Below are 20,120 nucleotides of genomic sequence, written 5' to 3'. Positions count from 1 at the left end.
TGGAGTTGAACACACCACAGAAAAAGGGCCAGCTGTAGAACTTGCATTTATTATGTCCATGTGTAACAGTCTTCTTTTACCGTCCGGGTGTTTTCATTGTCTTTTCTGTGGCTAAACAGTGTGGAATCGCTTTTTTCATTAAATTTATTCTGAATTTAATGACTAAGTCCTCCTTTTTGTGTAGTTAGTTCAACAAAATTGTGATTTTAATTATACTCTACATCAATATGACAAGGTTTGTTTTCCTAACTGCAGTGACATTGTTTTGGTATTTTAATTGATGAACACATATAGTCTGTAAACACAAGACCAGCACACAAGAAATTTCTTTTTTGCATTTATTGAATTATTAGTGTACAAAAATCTGTAGGGCAAAACATACAGAAAAATCACTGAATTCAACATTTATCTTCTGCTTAACAGTGAAAACAACATGGCATACTTATTCTATGATTGAAGGCTAATACTTCCTGTTATTTTAAGGAGATCTTCTGGTAAAATTTCCCGTATTTATAAGGGGTGGGAATCCCCAGAGGCCACACGATACAATATCATCACGATACTTATGATAAGATATTGCAATTTTAAACTTATAGCAATATTCTGCAATAAATTGTTATTTAACACCTTTTTCCAACTTCAAATTTTTTCCAAATTCAAATTATGTCCCCAAAAGAAAACTTTTTTCAACATCTTTTATCTAAAAAGAATTTCTCTGTTTACCTCACTTCAATTTTTTTGCTGCTAAATGAGATTGTCAAGCAGACAAACCGACCACACATATATAATAATGGATCAATACTCAGCGTCTGTGTACCGTACTTGACCATGTATCTCCTAGGGTTACATAGGTATTTATAACACCATTCTGTGAAAGCGAGTACCAAAATTCTAAACCTGACTTGAGTACATTTCCACCTGGTTTAGTTTGGATTAGGCCTGCACGATACTTATGACCATGTGATATTTCAGTTTTTCTTTTTTAATAAATTTGCTAAAATTTCTACATTTGTTTTTTTCTGTCAAGATGGGGTGCTGAGTGTACATTAATGAGAAATAAAATTAACTTTTTTGATTTTTGGAAAATGGCTGCAATGAAAAATTGAAAGGGGTCTGAATACTTTCCATACCCACTGTATTTTACCACCTAACATGGCAAGGCACTTGCTTTTATCTGACACAGTCATAATCAAATAGGACTCTGCTGTTTTCTTCAGACTTTCGGTACCGCCAAGAGGCCGGGCAAGGGGCACTGACTATGTTGTTTGTTGTGTTCAATTTTACAGGGAATGTCAGAATTTCTGGGTTCTCAGTCGGAAACGATACACGTCTATAGGAAATATCACCGTTGGAAAGATCCAGTTATTTGTTCTATGAAAGACATTCACAAAGACGAAAACTAAGGACATTTACTCATTAATTTTTACCAAACCAAACAGATTTGCTTTGGCACCTATAGCACATTGCACATCAACACAGGCCTGTAAACATAGAGGCCTCAATGAAGAGAAGGGAGAGCATTGCAGCGCATAGAGCACTTTAAAACCTATTTTATCCAGTCTGTTTAAAACCCACAGAGGAAAGAAGTAGCGGTTGTGAAGCATTCGGCTTGTAAAATTAAGTGAGAGTCAAAGTCATTTAAACAAATAAAAAAAAAAAACGTGAAAAGGGTGAATCGCGATCGCAATTTTATAATGACTAATCGTGCAGGCCTAGTTTGAATACTGCAGGTTTGAAACTTTCACGCAGAAATTGTTCTTCCTTTTGTGGTCCAAGCTTACGCAAATATGCCTCAACACCTAGATCTTAAAGATGTTCTGTCCACTAGACAAAGTTATTATAAAGCTTGTCCACATGTTTATTTAAGATTTTTTTTTTAAAGCTAATCTGAGATTCATACATGACTATTGTGTAAGATACAACAAGACTTTATAAGTCTATGCAAAAATTAAGGTGAGAGTGAGACAGCAAGCCATGGCCCTAGAACTGGAGCAGCTAAATGGAATTCAGCCACCATTAATTTTATCATTTACACCTTTGCTTTCCCAGCTGACATGTCAAAATGTCATCATTCCAGTTATTAGTGCAATAATTTTGATTTATAGACCAATCTTTCCCTGCATATTCCTGCATGCTCCTTGCATTACTAGAAGGTGTGCTTATGGTCTATTCTTGTTAAGCGTTCACAGTGCAGATGTAAAAGATGAAGTACTATAACCTATTAGCCAACAGTCCTCTGTGTCTTAGTGAGTTTGCTAAGATTCCATAGTTATTCCAACTTCCATCCTGAAAAAGAGATTCTCCAAAGAGGGAGGTGTTTAGGGATTAAGATACAAGAGGAAGCTCACCTTTTCAAGTGAAGTGCCAGACCTCCGGTTTTACACTGCTGATGAAGGAGGGGAGAGATGTGAGGGAGGGCCTGGCTTCCTGGGGCCCGGGATGTTAACTGTACTGTGTGCCCCCCTTCAGGAGACAACAACAGTCAGTCTGTTATAATCAACCAACGGGAGAAACAAGAAGGGACTGCAGAGACTGAGGGGCAGCAGAATGTACTTAAAGTGCTAAAGAGATGGAAAAAGAAGGAAGAGGAGGAGAAGACGAAATGTGTCTAATTTATGAAACAGATTAGCTGTGATGAATACCTTGTGAGTGGTCCCGAGAATAAAATGCTCTTTCATCCAGAAATAATGCCAAATCCTTGTTCGTGCCAGCAGAAAATACAACATACAGTATTAACAATAAATGCTTTTTCTTAGGACCTTGCTTAAGCATTACAGCAGGGTTTTGGGACATCTTTATAGTCTGTAGGCCAAAATTAGCACCACATTATGGACAAAAATCTACATGCATTCACAAAACAAAGAGTTAAAAAGTTTATTAAATTGGTGTCCACTTTATTTATGAGATGATGTCTATAAATCACAGATTCTGGAGTAAATCATTCATTTGATAATCTGTTACTCCTCTTTGCTATAATAAGGTACAGCAATTTCATATGCACATTCATACATGCATGGCAACCTTTATTTTTATAAAAGTTAAAAATGTACAGGATTATGGGAGAAATTATATAGAATATTAAAGTATTATTATAAGTAAATAACCCATACGTAAAACATAGTGAGATTCTTCAAATTCCTTTTCTTGTCGTTGAAGTCAGACTGAAATTTCTGACTATATTTAAGTATAGCAGTGCGAAAACATGAAATATTGGTCATATCAGAGTGTTTATCCTTTGCAGATGATGTCCTCCTTTTAGACATGCTACCACTGAATTTGAACTGTGACTTGACATTCAGTCAAAAGCTTTTAAATGCTTTTCAAGTGGAGCGGTTCTTAGTCCTCCAGTCAAACTGACATGGTACCATAATGGTAATGAGTGAAGCGGATTGAGTTCATCTTTCAAGTTACTAAAAGTGCAATTCATGGATTACTTTTCCAAGCCTTTTCTTGTCTGCAGTAAGTTTCAGTGGTCAGCTAGCTGAATATTTGTTCATTAAGGGCTCTTGGTCCTTCCGACTCATTCAAAACATATATAATGATTATGTGCATTTTTGCAGTGGTCTTTACATAGATCAAATGTTCACTTTCAAATATGAAACACTGACTGTGCCACTGTGTACAGTGCTAGTTTGGACACAATTCATTCTCTTCCATATATATATTACAGATACGTTTGGAATTATGATGACAACTCTCAGACTTGTTTGTGAATACACAAAAAAAGAGAAATTAATTTTATTTTAAATTTTATTTTTTATCCACGACTATGTAATACGTCTTGCCGTTTTCCATCAAACACATTAACATGTTCACAAAAGTTATGTTAATTACAGTATTTATAACACTTCCAAAAACTAAACACAGTAAAGAGTTGTTCTTAACTGGAGCAAATACTAATGAAATGCTTTATAAAATCTACTAAATATATATTTCAATATACTATTCGTTTATAATGCCTTCTTCATTTTGTCGTTACAAGATAGATTGCTGAAGACAAACATTTTCAAAATTCTCCAAACAGCAATACTGGTAACTTAAAATAGTTGCACATTAACGATATCAAATTAATTACTCAAACTTCAATACTTGACAATATTGTCTTTTCACTTGAAAAATGTGTAAGTGTTAAACAATATTTACTGCACTGCTTGTTCATAATACATAAATATTTCCATGTAACAAAAGGAAAGGTTAGAGAGGTCCAAGGTGTACTAAGCTAGTTAACTAACAGTGGTGCTCGAGGGCTACTGTGCACTCTCATTATTTGTCAGCCATCTTTCCCCACCTTCATATAAACAATGTCACCCATTTTTTTATTCTTTATAAGGGATCAGAAACAATTCCTAAGGCTCACAGGGTGACTGTAACAAGAACCACAGAACATTTAATGAACTTTGACAATAATTTTCCTCCCTTTGAGAACAGCTGTTTCAAAGAGTTTTTTTTTTTTCCAACAATGTCAAATAGTTCCTACAGTACCAACAGTATTTTTGTAACATCGATAACAGAATGCCTTTACATGGTTAAAGTTGTGAGGCATTTTATGCTGTAATTAGTCATTTTCACATTACTTCTTTGCCAGTAGACAATATCAATAAGCAGACATTTGGCCACAGAGTATGTCATGAAGATATTAAGAGACTTTGTGCAACACAGGAGTAAGGGGTGTTTCATTTACTCCATCACTTTAGGCCCCTTCTACATTAACAAGTGTTTGCTTATTGTTTTTAGGGCAGGCTGTGTTAAAAGCGTCGGCCACCAGGGGGCCCTGGCCACCTCTGGCCTCTGCCAGGTGGGGGGTGAGGCGGAGGAGAGACTGGTCCATTGTGGTAGCTGTGTAAAAGGATAAAATCACACATTGGATTCTTGGCTATGGCCAATAGGGGGCACACTCTGATTAGAGTAGCCATCTAAACTATTCCAGTCAGGGATGTCATCCCATTTTAGTTACTGTGTACCTATAAAAGGCAAAATACAGCGGAATGTCTTGTTTTTTAATATTCCATGCACTGTTTAAGAGTCTGGCTTCAAACATTTTTTGACTCACTATTTTTGTAGTAAACAACAAGCTACGTATATTATTTATTCAACTATTATTATTATTATTATAGAAAACGGAGAAAGAAATGTGTTGAAAAGTGAAAGAAATTGAGCTATAGATAAGAGATAAGGGACAGAAAGGACTGTGCAATGTGTCACAACCCTCAGTCTTTTGGCTCATTTACTGCATCACAGAATTAAAGAAATATAACTGGTGTAAGCACGTCTCAAATGCTCACCAGATTTTAAATCTATTTAGGAATCTTAAAAAGCATGCAAGGAAGCGCCGAACAATTGTTACTTGCAAAGCTTAGGCGTGATACTAATATTCAAACAGCTCTTACCCTCTTGGACTGCAGGGGTGGAAGTGGCGTGGAGGTCCAGGGGGTAGCATGCCACGGCCTCGAGGGTGTGGTGGACACCCTCTGAAACCAGGATGACCTAGAGGAGGTGGAGGGGGGCCGTGCCTACAGACAGGGACAAGTGTCACAGCAATACACTTATCTACATTTTCGGTCAGTGTCGATGCAAATGTAATGTGCAAATGTAAGACATATTGCTTCATAAAAAAGGCATGACTCAAATGTATGGTAGTCTGTACCGTACAGACAAACAACCTACTTTTAAAGGATAAACAAAAGCTTTTAAACTAAAGGAGGATAGTTCTTATTTAAAAAAAAAAAGATTTAAAAAAATAAAAAATAAAAAAAACCTGTATCCAGTCCATTTGGCTCCCATGGCTGTGTTATGATTGTGTGTGGTGGTTACCTGGGCATGGGTGGAAAGGGGCCTCTGAGGTGCATGGGAGGTGGTGGGGGAGGAGGAGGGCCCATGCCCATTGGTGGGCCCCTACCTCGATGACCTCTTAGGTCTGGGTAAGGTCGCATCCTCCTCATTGCTCTGCAAGAGAAGGGCAGGGAGTGCAATTTACCCATAAAAGCATTTTAATCTTAAATATAACACATATTATAGCTTGTTCAAACATTTTTTAATTCAAATGTATTTCCCTTATATGATTATTAACCAAACTATTTGTTTGATGGCTAACCAATTAATTAAAGCAGAAACTTTGTTATTTATACTTAATACCATGTATATTTCAAATGTACATACCTCATAGGTGCAAATCCATTCAGGATTCCATCTTTCACTTGACCCCTCCCATATCCAGGTGGACCAAACGCTTTCATTATGCCCCGACCACCACGCATGGCGCCTCGAGTCATCCGACCCCCTCGACCGCGACTTTTAAACCCACGACCCCTGAGAAGGTAAAAAAAAAAAAAAAGAAGTGGAAAACTGGCTCTATGCCACTAGTCCAAGTTCAGTACAGTTGAAAATTAGCCGGCTAGCTAACACTGGCACATTAACAGAAATGTTGATTAATGTGCGTTGTCAGTAAATAAAAGCTATTGCCACAAAAACCAATGAGGAAAATTGAAGCTTCACTCAACCCAGAAATCCTGGGCGATGCAACAGTGAACTGTATATGGTATCCTTGTGTTTACTAATCCCAAATCTCCATGACTGCTTTGTATTTATACATATTAGTAAGATGAGAAAGGAAAAAGACCCAACTTGGGCAACTCCAGTTTTCTTTGGAAAGACGTGTTTGTTGACTGTTGTTTCAAAGGCACTTGTGTAAAAAGAAATCCTTGCTTCCCATTTACATTAGGGCTGCACGATTATGGCCAAAATGACATGTTGCTGGGAGCCGTGTGTGAGTGAATGGGGGCGGGGCTGCGCGGAGAGTAAGAGGGGAGATCCAAACACAGGTACGGCTTTACAGAAGAAATGGTTCATGTAACGCAAAATGAAACCATATGGATATAAACAACACTGCTTCATTTGTGGAGAGGCAGTGGATGCAAGAACATTAGGTGTACCGGTGCGACCTATGAAAAATGTGAGTTGCACCCTAGAGCCCTGTGAGCTAACAGACACTAACTAGCACTGGTCACTGCTGTTCTCTGAAAAACAACACAAAAGGGAAAAAATGTTGTATTTACTGGTAAACCTTGTGACCGACTGCTATCTGTTATGGAATTTTCCTCACGTTACTCTGTCTACATGACTGTGACTGTCTACATTTAGAAACTAAGCTGCGCGGTGCAGGGAACAACTCTGACTGGCACATGATCAGACAGCAGTTTACGGAACGGTAGATTGGCTTTGCAAAAAAAAAAACAGAGCGTTCTATGAACGTAATGTTGCATTTAAAATATCACTTGATCACTCAAATTTGATCGTGGGAAGCCAAATTGTGATTGTGATTAAAATTTGATTAATTGTGCAGCCCTAATTCACGTGCAGTTGAAAACAAGTATTCATAAATACGGTAAAGGCTGAAACCTTCATACTGACCTAAATTTGTTGTCCATTAACGGTTTTTGAGATTCATCCTTGGAAATCTTTGACGTTCTTGTCACCTTTTCTTCTGTGTCTGCATCCATCTGAAATGATGCGGCTCTATATTAATATACAGTGCCTTATTCTAACATTATTTAATAAAAATAACATAATCATGTTTCATACTCACAAAACCATTAAAGATATTTGCATCACCTACCTTGACATTAAAAAGATTTCTACATGTAAAATTGCATTTTCCTTCTACATGGAAAAATAAATTATTCAAGCTATGTAGAAAGGAAAAAACAACAACAACAAAAAACAGTTTAATGCAGAAATAAAGTGTAGATTCAAAGATTCTCCAGCAATAGACTCCAAAGTCAAGGCCACTTAGTTTGATATGTTTTACATTGTGTTATCTTGACAACATAGCATAGAAATAGCCATCTCTACCACCTTTTGCTTTCTTGCAATATCTCTTCGATGATTTATGATATAATGTATGATAATTCTACTGACTGACAAAACAACATTTAGGTATGTGTTTCAACAATGGGACACACACAAGGCTGTTAAAATGTCACTCAGCAGATCTTTGAAACATGAAACCTCAGTGTAGTGTTCCCTGCATTGCTTCATCATCACTGGGTGTGACATACTGTGCATGCCTCATAGTAAAGCAGGTGACAAGTTTGCAAGTTAAGCACAGACAATTGCAAGTCAAAGCTGATAGCGGAAAAAGTATTAATAGTCACAAAGCCAGAATCCCTACTGTAAAATGACAGTGGAGAGTAGAACTTGGTGATAAGTTGAAAAGGTAACAGGGAAACATATTTGGGGAATTTTTGTAGCAACTTTCCAAATTTGGTCTGAAGGACCAACTCCCCCAGAACACCAAAACCTGAAAAGGCACCCGTAACTTGTTTTTCTTCTAGTGTGTCTGACACTTTGGCTAAAGATTGAGCAAATCCCATGAGCTTAAGAGGTGCACACATCGGCCAAATATCCTCTTGAAAGGAGCAACATTATAAGCTCTATGAAAGATACAATAAACATTTAGCATAGGAAACACATTACAGATGATAAAAATGCATGGCAAAGGAAGGATGAGGCCACCAGCTTTCTATTTAGTTTCTTCATTACGGTATTTTCAGCAAACAAAAAAGGTCTATGCAAGTCTGAAAACACTAACATTTTAAGATTTGGGATCATTTACCATCCTTCAAAAGATAAGGTAAACTATGACTTTCAGCACCTTTATACACAGTTTTAATGTATGCAGCTACTAATCTTTGCAGTTTCTAATATTTTGTTCATCACATTATACCAATGAGGGTATACTCTCTAGATCTATCTATCTATCTATCTATCTATATTTCACAGATATCTAGATACTTGTGGAGCAGTGTTACTGCTTGCAATGCGCTTGTTCTAATGCATATGATATTGCCAATAAACCTAAAAATGGAGGATTGTCAAGTACAAATGACACAGTGTTAGTTTAAAGTAAATAAGCCTGCAGAGCCACAGGCACGTCGAGCGTGATGGAAACATTTCTTTCCTGATCCTGAGAGGCGGTTGGAGCTCTGTGAGCTCTTAAATATTAAACTAGCACCCTCAGAGGGGCCCTGCGCAACAAATACACTTTAAGTCTCTAATAATATTCCTTAATAATGTTTAGCATACAGGAGCTAATGGTGTGCATAGCTGGCTGAATTAAAATGCAAAGGATAGAGGGCCTCTGTCTAATTCCTGGAGTAAACATCGCAGAGCCGAGTTGACACACATTATTGTATAGTTGCTCAAATAGTATTTATGTAACGTTAGTTGTTCAACGTTTGTACAGGAACTTTACTAACTGAAATTACGAAATAAATGAGGCTAATAACAAGTGTTTATTTAAATGTGAACCAGTCATGTATAAAAGGGGCGTTCCTGCTTTGGTGCTCCGGTGAAAATACAACGTTAGAAAAAGGACTTACTTCAGTCGGTGATGCAGGCGAGGTAGATTCTAAAAGTAATATATTTTTCCTATTTGCTAATAAAATAAATATATATATTTGAAAAATACAAATTACAAAATTTCCAACAGCTTCTATGGCTCCTTTGCGCTTTGAAATGGCGGCTTCGTCAGACTAGACTGCCCAGGTTTTTGAAATTTCTGAGTTACGCCTCTTAATACATTAATGGCTACGCCAAAGACGGCTTGCCTTAGAGGATCTTTGATAACGCCCACCAAGAAGTATGCTGGTGTCTGATTGGCTACTCATTAAGTCATTCAATCCGCGTTCTTTGTTTCGGTATTCTGATTGGAGGAATTTACTGACGTGCGTTCTAATTGTAAGTGGGCCACAAGTTCAACACATCACTAATTCATTGTAGATGAAAACATGTTTGTGTGCATAACCTGATTCTTACACACAGTGTATCTAATGGATTTACAGTGTAAACATGATAAACAAGCCCGATATATGTCACAGTTGATGAAAATATACGAAGAATTAGATAGACAAACTCGACAGTTACAAAAAAGGAACATGACCATAGAAATATAATGAAAACAACTAATTATTTAATAGCTTTCAGATACAACACTTTTAAATATACAGCTACTTAAACTCTACATACAACAACATGGAACAAGTATGACAGCCTAAGGTACAAGTTCTCTGTTAACACACAAACATGGAATATAGGAGAGATTCTTCATCAGTAAAGCTCATTAAGATATAGTGAGGGAAACATAACAGCAAACCCTATTTTCAAACACTGAATTCATAACTCCATAAAAGGCAGCCTCATATACAACATAATTGCCAAGTGCCCACTAAAACATATTTACATCAGGAGAAGGGCAAACAAAAGAAATATGAAATGAAATAGAATGATTAAGTTATCTTAAAGATGTTGTATGATGCATCCCATATATAAAACTAACTCCATCAAATGTCCACATGAGCGTAAACCTGATGCGTAAAAAGTCCATTTGCGTCCGTTACGCACGGCTCAGGATGTCTGAAAGCTTGTTGATGTATTCAATTGTGTATTTGAGGGTTTGTATCTTGGTCAGGGGCTGGCCTCTCTTGCTGTAGTCCGGGGGTAGGTAGTCGCGGAGCTGGTGCAGAGCCTCTGCAAGACTCCTCATCCGCATCTTCTCCCTTTCGCTGGCCTTCATGCGTCTTCTCGTAGACATCTTGGGCTTGCTCAGCCTCTGCGCTGCTGGAGTCGCCCTGCGTGCCGCGAAAGCGAAAGAGAAGTCCTTCATCTCCTGATGCCCGCTGGAGTAGCACATCTCCGGGGAAGAGCACATTGAGTCAATCGAGGACTCCGGTGATGCAGACTGAAGTGAGTCCTGATCTTCTCCAAACGTACTCTCGTGGCTCTTCCACTTAGACAGTATTTTAGCTGTAACCACCTCCAGGTCCATGTTAGAAATATCCCGAGACGTCCAGACGTTCACGCAGCGAGGATGACATCAGGGGTCAATGACAGGCAGATTCTGAAAAGGTGATTTTACCAAAAGCGTTTTTATATAGAAGCAGATCTCCGGAGGTTTATGGGTTCACAGCTCAGGCGAAAAAGTTCAAAGAAAACCTCAAGTGCCAAAATGCGACCTTCCCGAAGGACGTCGTTCGTTATCACTGGGGTGCGAATAAGGCTAAATAGACGGATAATGTGATAGAAAGAAAAATAATTAGATTCCTTTTGTGGGAAATTACTCTTTAAAGTCTGCACGAAGACAATTATCAGTTTGATGTGATCCGTCTAATGAAGGATTGGGAGGATGCTGTTTCACCTGAGAGGTTCACACCTCTCTGGCAAGTCAGGCCTGCGTGTGTCTTCAGTCTGCAAGATACAGTTTATACTCAAAAACTAACACAAGTCAATACTATTATTGGCTTATGGAGAGTACAGCATTTAAAGTTTCAGAATGAGCAACAAGCATTTGTCAAAGGCCAACATAACATATTACCATGTATATTGTATATTATATATTACTATATTATTAATATTACTTCACCTTACAATCTTGTTTTACCTTTCACTACTTGTCACCTTGAGTAATGGTACTTGTTTCTAATGCAGTTTTTCCTGTTTACATCAAGTGCAAATGTTCTTCACAAGAAAATTAAACAACTTAAATATACTTACAAGTTGATTTACACTGAAAAACCAGCTGAATTATCTTTCTCTACATTTTCAGCACTTGCTTTAGGAAAAAAAATAAGACCCAGTACTAGGACTTAGTTGTTATTTGGGCAGAGGATGCAGCTGTCACCAAGCTCCTGCCAGACCTTTCATGTCTGAAAAGGTGTGTAAGGCCTCACTCATGATCAAGGGGACCAACACTGGCAGGTTGTAAAACCAACGGCTCAGCGTCCTCGGTGTCCCCCTCAGCAGCCGTGTCTTCTACGCAAAGTGACATGTAGCTTGTCAAACAGCAGTGGGAGAAAATAAGCACATGTGGTGCTGTTAAATGGTATTACATAGAGGAAACCGTGCTAATCCACAACCTTTACCTCTGATGTACATAAACTGCTCCTTTTAGAATCAGAGCAACAGGCAAACTTTGGTGCAACAAAACATTAATTACAACAAAATGTATTTAATCAATTTGATATTTTGTTCATTTCCATGAATCAGTCAAGCTTTTCAATCTGACATTCTGTATATTGCAAAAAGAAATGTGACAAAAGATTTGATTCAAGGTCCAGTCAGTAGCCTTTTCTGGAGCATTCAAACCACATCTCACTAATAGTCAGCATGTAATACTTTACTGTTTAAACTTTTCTACCGTTTTACAGAAACCATTCTATATAGGATCACAGTAACAGGCTGTTTTTCATTATTTTATTGATAATTGTTTACGATTTTATTAAATATCATCAAATGTCCCAAACCCCCAGAAATATTCAAGCTATTGTAATGTTAAGGAATAGCAGCAAATTCTCATATTTAAGAAGCTATAACCATCGAAAGTTTGACTTATTTGCTTGAAAAATTAAAGGATTATTGCATTGTCAAAAGTTGCGGATTACTTTTCCTTCAACTGAGATTGACTAATTGTTGTTGCTCTTCTGTAAAAAGCTGGTAAGTGGACCTTAAGATAAGATTTTTTTGTGGTCCACCATTTCTAAAAAGTCAAGAATAAATTTTCACATTCAACATAAAATAGCTCACATGCTTCTGCCCATCATCCTGTAATCTTGCTGCTCACTTCAGGAACTTCAGTCTCAGTCTCTCTGCCAGTGGCAATGGACTCTCACTACAAATAACTGAATCATCACTATCTAACACCACAGGTGATGCTGGAGTCTCCACATGAGCTGGTGAGACGTCCTGGCATTTGCTTTTAGTTAATATACGTCTGCTGTTTATCTCGATGTCTGCACTGTAGCTCTGAGAAATTGGTTGTAATAAATGAACTGTTGGAGCTGTTTTCACTGTTGGTTTGGATGTTTTTGGTTTCAAGGGGATGTCTAAGGGGAAGCTGGCCTTGTTTACAGACTTGATCTTAGCTCTTTTTTGAGGTCCAGACTGCTGGTTCTCTGCATCACTTTCCTCGCTGGATGAACACATGCTCATACACACGCTCTTCTTGGTGGTCGGCGGCCCGTTCCTGTCCTTGTCACTTTGACCTGGGTCAGAGTGACATCTCTGTGGTGGGACAGCCGATGACAAAATGGCTTTTTGGACAAATTTGTATTTCTGAGGAGGCTTTACATTACATTTGTCCTTTGTCTTACTTTGAGCTGCAGTTTCTGCCTTATTTGTTGCACACAGCCTTTTCTCAGCGAGTGGTTCTTTTTTGTTAACAGTAGAATCTATTCCTGACCATGTACTGCCCCTGCTCCCTTTGCTGGGGATGTGTCCACTTGGTTTTGAGTTATGAGAAGAAACGTGTTTGAAAGAGGTCAACTCATAGTTTAGTTGTTTTGAGACCATGTCATTCTTTATCTCTTTCTGGTTTATAGCTTTAGCTGTGTTCCTCATAAGCAGCCTGTCCCTTAGAGGACACTCTGTGTAGCATAACTGTGGAGCAGGTATGGTGTCAGCTTCTTTGACGTCACCCAAGGTTTTCTGATTGGTGTTTTTGCCCTCTGTTTCCCTGACATCAGTGTCTGTGGTTTGGCTCTGCTCGGGTGGCTCAGTGGTGTGGTTTGTAGCCGATTGTGGAGTCGGAGACGATGTGAAGGACAAAGCCTCCCAGTCAATATCACTCAGGTGTAGAGCATCGATAACAGCAGAGACAGACGGTGAAGCAGCAGTCTCGGATTTTGTTTTAGACAGAGGATTATTGGGGGATTCGTCCAGACTGCTGTGGTCTCTCTTTGACTTTTGATGCTGTTTATGGTTCACTGGAGTGTCCAAAACTACCACTTCTGGTTCAGCTGAGTTTGAAATGGTAGTGAGCAGCGTTTGTGGTTGAGTGTTAGAGGCACTCTGAAGGGTCATCTGAGCCAAAAGGTCCGAAATACCATCAGAGGCATCAGATGGCTTTTCCTTTTTACTCTTTGGCTTTTTCTCTATAAAGAAGATAGAGAGCAAATGTCAGTGTTCAAAAACTCAAACAAGAAACAAGGAAACATTCACTCTGGTATCTTCTAACTGTAAAGCTAATTCAATGTCAGTAGCTAGTTTTTCTACACATGAGGAAGTGAAGCTCTACAGCATTATGACCAGGGGGGAGCAAAGCACAACCTGCATAAAGTGACAGCAAAGCCTGGGAGACAGACACCTCTTGGCTGCATCAAAGCCTCTGGCGTGAAACAGCCGAGCTGCCAAACTCTACAGGTGTCAGAGCTGCTGCAATAGACAGCCTTGAAAAACAAGTCAAAGCTCCAGGTACCTTTGATCAAGACAGCGTTGTCAGAACAGTGTGGGAAGCTTTTATTTTCCAATTTAGTTCAATTTGAACATGTTAAAAATAAATGTAAAAACTTTTTCAATTTCTTCTTTTCAATTTGTACTGTCCCTCAATCTTAACCAAATCATGATGTCCTACCGTGAGCCAAGTCTCTGTTATTACAATTGCTGTACAAAGGCTCCTGCTATTAGAATGTATTAATGATATTCTGCCATCCAATTTTTTTGTAGTTTTTGAACAGCTCATCTGTGTAATATTCACACTGATTGTGAGCCAGTTAAGTCTGGGGCTCCCATTTTTGTTGTGAAAAATGTAGCTACATGAACTGCTTTATTTGACCAAATTCTTCATAGAAAGAAAAAAAACTTACATGGTACTTAAATGTACAAATATGTATTTAAGTGAATATTATTGTCTTACTCTTAATCTTTTTCTCCTTGGCCAGAGCTTGGTCTCTCAGGTAGCTCTCCACCACCTCTGGGTAGGCCACACGGAAGAGAGACTCTTCCTCCACCGTCCTCACCTCATGTTGATCCTCCGCAGGCCGATCCTCGGGAAACACGTAATGTTCTGCAGGAAAAAAACATTAAGGTCAGGTCCAAATTGGTCTTGATAAGTTTCTTGTTGACCTTATATCTTGAAAATGTGGTTCTTTACTGAAGAAAAAAAGAAGGTTGAATCAGAGACGAGAATTGCGACTTGGGGTGCACCATGTTTCATTAGGGCTTTTGTTATCAATTATTCTGCCTATTATATTTTAAGTTAATTGTTTGGTCTATAAAAGTCGGAAAACAGGCGAAAAAATGCCATAGAAATTTCCTAGAGCCAAAAATGAAAACAAACTTCTTGCTTCTTAAAAACCAACACAACAAAATCCCCAACATATTCAATCAACTGTAATGTTAGATAAGGTCAAACATTTGCCATTTTTGCTTTAAAAATGATCTTAATGAATTATCAAAATAGTCAACTAATCGATTAATTGACCTATCTTTGCAGCTCTACTTTGATTTGCACATAAACTGTTTTAAAATAGTATATGCAAATACAGCACATTTTATACATAATGCAAAAAAAATAAAAAATAAAATAAAAACACAAATAAACCTCAATTTTCACCCAATTCTGGAATATCTGCATGTTTGGACCCAAAAAAGGATCAGGGGTATTTAACCAGAGGACTGCAATTCACAGTAAGATTCATTAAACTGCAAGCGACAATATGTTTCCATTTTACAAATATACATTTGTAATCAGTGGTTTCAGGTATTGGAATATTCAGTCATCTCTATGGTATATACCATTTTAAATTCATTATGTAATCATTTTGATGTACTGTATAACAACTACTTCTTATGGAAGACAGAGGAGAAACCACATTCAGGATTAGTTGATTGAGAGTTTCAGATGGGCTTGTTAGTGACGTGGACTTTGATATGACAGATTTCCCAGCCTGGGGAGGAAGCCAGTTTTAGCGCCTAGCGGCTGTTGAGACTGATCTGTCACCTCTGAACCCCACCTCACAGCAAGTCACCAACAGACAACCCGGTGACGAGCACCCGCACCCCAACCTCTACTTAATGCAGCAGTCGCTTCATTCAACACAGGGGATGTTTTTTTTTTTTTTTTTATATATATTGCTTTTTTCCCCCATCTGCACTTCTAACATGACAAAAGGAAGGCTGCAAGAAATGATCATGAAATGTACACTGACCTGGTGTTCTCCAGATGATCTCAAAGCAAGCAACAGCATTCCTCACCCTTGGTTTCAATATTCTTTTTTAAGAAAAAGGGTGTTCTTCATTATGCATGTACTGAAAGTATTTATTATTATTATTTCTTGCAACAATGCCACTAAATAGACTTTATTTTTTTTATTGGACTTTAAGTGCTACCTAAGAGGCTTGATTTGGGAGGACATTTCTCTTCCATATTTTCTGTTCATCAACTCTGCGTAGGTCATCAGGACTAAAACCTTTTCACTGGTGTAGTGCTTTGGCCATTCCATCTTGTCATAGGCAAATTTCTGAAAAAAACACATTTTAACATGAAATAAATTTAAAGAGATAATTAACTGAACAAGTAATTCAAATAAACCCATTACCTGCATCAACAGCATATTTGGCTGTCTCCTCTTGAAATGTGACACTGGTTTATCCTTGGAAATCAGGAACTCTGAAATTATCTGCAAAATATAATTTAAGTATAAAAACCCAAACAGATACCGTAGACTATTATACCACTTATTAAAAACAGTATAAATCAAAACAGATGAAAACAGATGCACCTCTGTAAAGGGGAACCGTTGACTTGCCAGTGTTTTCCTGAAGAAAGAAATGAAAAGCAAACATCCTTTAAAATCATTACACCCATTACGAGTTCAAAAACGCATGTGAATGTTTTTAACTCTTGTTTTGTCCGACCAATAGTCGAAAATCTAATATCAGGTTTACTATCACACAAACAAAAGAATATTCACATTTGAGTAGCTGCAACCATTTAAAAATCTAAAAAAGACATTTTGATTAATAAATAAAAAAATAGCTAAATGTATGATTATTCAGACAATTATCTAATCAATTAATCATGTAATAATTCCAGTGCTTAAGTAGCATTATCAGCTATTTCACCTCCTCAGACTGAGTGAGGATGATCATTGATAAAAGTATAGTGTCTACTAGTCTTGATCTCCTTTTTAATCTGTTGCCTTTTATCTGCTTGCCATCTCCACTTTTTCATCTTCTGCATTTATTTAGTATTTTAGTTTTGTTTAGCATTTTACAGAAAGTCACGCACTTTCTGATATTTGCCTCAAAAGACAAAGCCTGGTGGGTCTGTTCACAGCGGTGCCAGTCGCAGGGACACTGGTAGTCAAAGTCCTGGGGTTGACAGAAATGTTTACTGTTGCAAAGCACACATCCACCACGTTCATGTGCCTTTGCTGAGCCTGAAAAAGGAAGGAGAGGAATCAGAATCAATATTGGATAAAACAGCAGAAGACAAACAACTTTAAAATCTAAAACACTTCTACACTTTGGGTGTAGAGCATGTGTGTGACTTTAAAAGTGACTAAATGGCTTCAAACCAGCCATGTCCTCTCAGGATCAGGGGTCAAAGTTCAAAGCAGGGTCCCACTCACCAGGGTGGCGACATACGTTGCAGTGAGAAACCTTCTTTAGAATTCCCTTAGACACGTCTGCATTCTCCTCCTTCCACTGGATGAACCTGAGGTGACCAGAAAAAGGTCACAACAAGTGCATAAACAATACTATATACGCTCTTTATGCGAGGAAGAATTATACAGAAAGAAAAATACTGCTGATCTACAATTAAAAAGGCAAGAACATAATTCACAGACAGAGAGAGAGAGAGAGAGAGTTTCATACCTCTGCAGAAGTGTTCGTCCCTTCAGCATCTGGATAAGCCTTAGTGCTTGCTCTTTACCTACACCTGGTATGCCCTTATGGAAATATCACAATGTACAGTTAACATGTCATTCATATTAGTGATTTTGAGGATAAAAAATGTCAGATGCCCTCCCTACCTTAGGAATATAATCACAGCCAAGGAGGATGGCCAGACCAACTAGATTCTCTCTGGAGAGATGTAACTCTGTTTGTACCCTGGAGGTCCTGTAACAGTCCACCTGAGGGTCCTGGAGGGAAAAGTCAGAAACAACATTATGCAGATTTGATGATGTTTCAGGGCATCGGTAGAATAATAGGCAGAAGTGACTGTATGATTTTTGATTGTGTAAGTGACTAAATAAATGTTAAATGTTCCTCACAAGTAACCATAACACGTGCCTTAAAGTTTCCTCATTGGTTTTGACAACAGCCAAAAGGAGGAGAAAGCAACCTTCAATTCACATTTCCTGTTTATATTTTATGTACTATATTAAAACACTGATGATCAAAATTGAACTGCATTAATTATAACTAATGATGAATGATTAATGATTTTGCTCTATAATGAAATGATTTAGTCTAAAACGATAACCAGGCTAAACAGGCTGAACTAAAATTGTTACAAGTGTTCGTCTTAAAATAAATGTAAAGTATTTAAAGTCAAAACAGTATATGTAACTACCGCACCCCTATTGCTTATTTGAGGTTTAGTGATGCTGTTTGGAGCAAAAACATTGAGTATTTTTCCCTACGTTTGTGGAAGACTAAGGTATTCTGAACATTTGGACCATTATTATTACCAGATCTGTGTCTAAAACGTTGGAAAAACTAGAGCAGATAACAAATAACACACAAAATGGTTAAAGATAAAACTTGCTCAAGACGTTCACTGGGGACCAACTACAATCATTTGATCTGAGAAAAGCCATTTAATTAGTTTTGATGCTGACATTGACTTTACATTTATTTGGGTCAAGGTGGTGCCCAAAACGGCTGGGAGCCTCATAGTAGGGAAAACCCTGGGATTTTGTCTTTTTTGTTTTGAAAACAAACAGGGAACTTGTATTTAAAACACAACCTTGAAAATAATCACAGCTCTGACAAGTGCCCAAGTGTTACTTTGGTGGTCATGAGAAAGTTCATTCTAAATCATTAACTGAGTTTTGATCCCAGGCATAAATTAAGAACTAATTGGCAAAACAGTTTGAAATTAAGTAGCCTTTCAAATGAACAGTGAAGCACGTTCTATCAAACCCCAGTCCAGTGATTTGAGTTCAGCTTTCTGAAAATATTGTACACTGTGAATGATTGAAATGCACTTTCACAAACCTACTTTACTGTTCATATTGAAGTTTCTGTAGACAGTCCGGGCACCATACAAGAAGGCGTCTCCATCATTAGTGATGCAGCCATCTACCAGGCCCTGTGAGTCCAGGTAGGCACACATGGCCTCAGCCTCCCCGGCAGCTGTCACCCAGGGCACACCCAGAGAATCCAACATGTCTGCACACTACAGACGTAAGAAAAGGACAAGAGTGCTTAAATACGAAATGAATTTATCATGATGGACTATGATTAGAGATGCAGGAGAGTGGATGACCGACCAACCAACCTCTCTAAGCACAGCTTTAAAGCGCCCTCTGCTGGTGTGTGTTGTAGACTTCGGGACAGATGATTTTTTGAATCCTCCATATCTCGTTTCTGTCCTCTTGCTCATGGTTTCTGCTTTAAGTTGAGGGGCTTCTCCTTCCATCACAAAGACAAGCTTTACCCCCATAAGCGTGAGCGATGACACCCTAAAAAATAAATTCCTGGACACAAAAGACACAATAAGGCTTTAAATATTAGAATCGAAGCTGACATTATAAGGAATTAATTACAGAACGATACGTGACACATACCTCAGGTGGGGCTTGGTAACTCTCCCCATCATTGCTTGGACATGCTGGGCCTCGCACACCCATAAACTCAGGTCCACTGCCAGCGTCTTTCCGCTCAAACTGTACAGCGGCACCGACTCACAAACCGGCTCGACGATGGACCACAAATCGTGAACACCCATACCGTCCCCAAAATGCGTTTAGACTGATTTAACAAACAACGTGGTTTGTAGAAAACGTGAAGAAAACGTGAAATATAGATAACACAAAACAGGACAACGACGCGGAGTTTAAAATAGTGGCGCCGTTGGGCCGTGTCCCAATTCGTTGACAATCTCCGTACTACGCTGCCTTGTTGCTGCATTAGTCATCACGACCCGGAAAAAGAAGGTACATTTGACGTTTTAGTTGAATATATGTAATCCACAGGTTTTCTATATGGCAAATATAGCACTTTTGATTTCAATTAACATGATTATTAAAAAACAAGGTGGAAAGAAAGGGAACAGTCTTGCAAAATTGATCGACGCCTGGCTTTTTACCATGAACGTCACATTAAAGCGCCTCTAA

General features: G+C 38.2%; 3 protein-coding genes across 3 annotated transcripts; all 3 read right to left on the bottom strand.

Annotated features, from left to right (window-relative positions):
* Positions 1-1,986: 1,986 nt before the first annotated feature.
* si:ch211-51e12.7 (splicing factor 3B subunit 4) lies at positions 1,987-9,601 on the bottom strand. Its single transcript, XM_032543291.1, has 6 exons — positions 9,378-9,601; positions 7,408-7,496; positions 6,157-6,306; positions 5,812-5,943; positions 5,388-5,510; positions 1,987-4,836 (listed from the first exon to the last, which is right to left on the bottom strand). The coding sequence occupies exons 2-6, from the start codon at positions 7,494-7,496 to the stop codon at positions 4,746-4,748; spliced, it is 585 nt and encodes a 194-aa protein (XP_032399182.1). The 5' UTR covers positions 9,378-9,601; the 3' UTR covers positions 1,987-4,745.
* A 205-nt stretch (positions 9,602-9,806) lies between these two features.
* msgn1 (mesogenin 1) lies at positions 9,807-11,119 on the bottom strand. Its single transcript, XM_032543028.1, has one exon. The coding sequence runs from the start codon at positions 10,820-10,822 to the stop codon at positions 10,391-10,393; it is 432 nt and encodes a 143-aa protein (XP_032398919.1). The 5' UTR covers positions 10,823-11,119; the 3' UTR covers positions 9,807-10,390.
* Positions 11,120-12,439: 1,320 nt separating this feature from the next.
* gen1 (GEN1 Holliday junction 5' flap endonuclease) lies at positions 12,440-20,109 on the bottom strand. The gene is made up of 13 exons (XM_032543013.1): positions 19,572-20,109; positions 19,283-19,481; positions 19,004-19,180; positions 17,808-17,918; positions 17,650-17,723; positions 17,403-17,488; positions 17,060-17,210; positions 16,551-16,587; positions 16,368-16,448; positions 16,159-16,289; positions 15,978-16,039; positions 14,684-14,833; positions 12,440-13,922 (listed from the first exon to the last, which is right to left on the bottom strand). The coding sequence occupies exons 1-13, from the start codon at positions 19,730-19,732 to the stop codon at positions 12,610-12,612; spliced, it is 2,733 nt and encodes a 910-aa protein (XP_032398904.1). The 5' UTR covers positions 19,733-20,109; the 3' UTR covers positions 12,440-12,609.
* Positions 20,110-20,120: the final 11 nt, after the last annotated feature.

This window comes from Etheostoma spectabile, chromosome 18 (assembly GCF_008692095.1).
Source record: "Etheostoma spectabile isolate EspeVRDwgs_2016 chromosome 18, UIUC_Espe_1.0, whole genome shotgun sequence".
Classification (NCBI taxonomy): Eukaryota; Metazoa; Chordata; class Actinopteri; order Perciformes; family Percidae; genus Etheostoma; species Etheostoma spectabile.
Note: the sequence above shows the minus strand (reverse complement) of the source record. Positions and strands in the feature narration are given on the sequence as shown.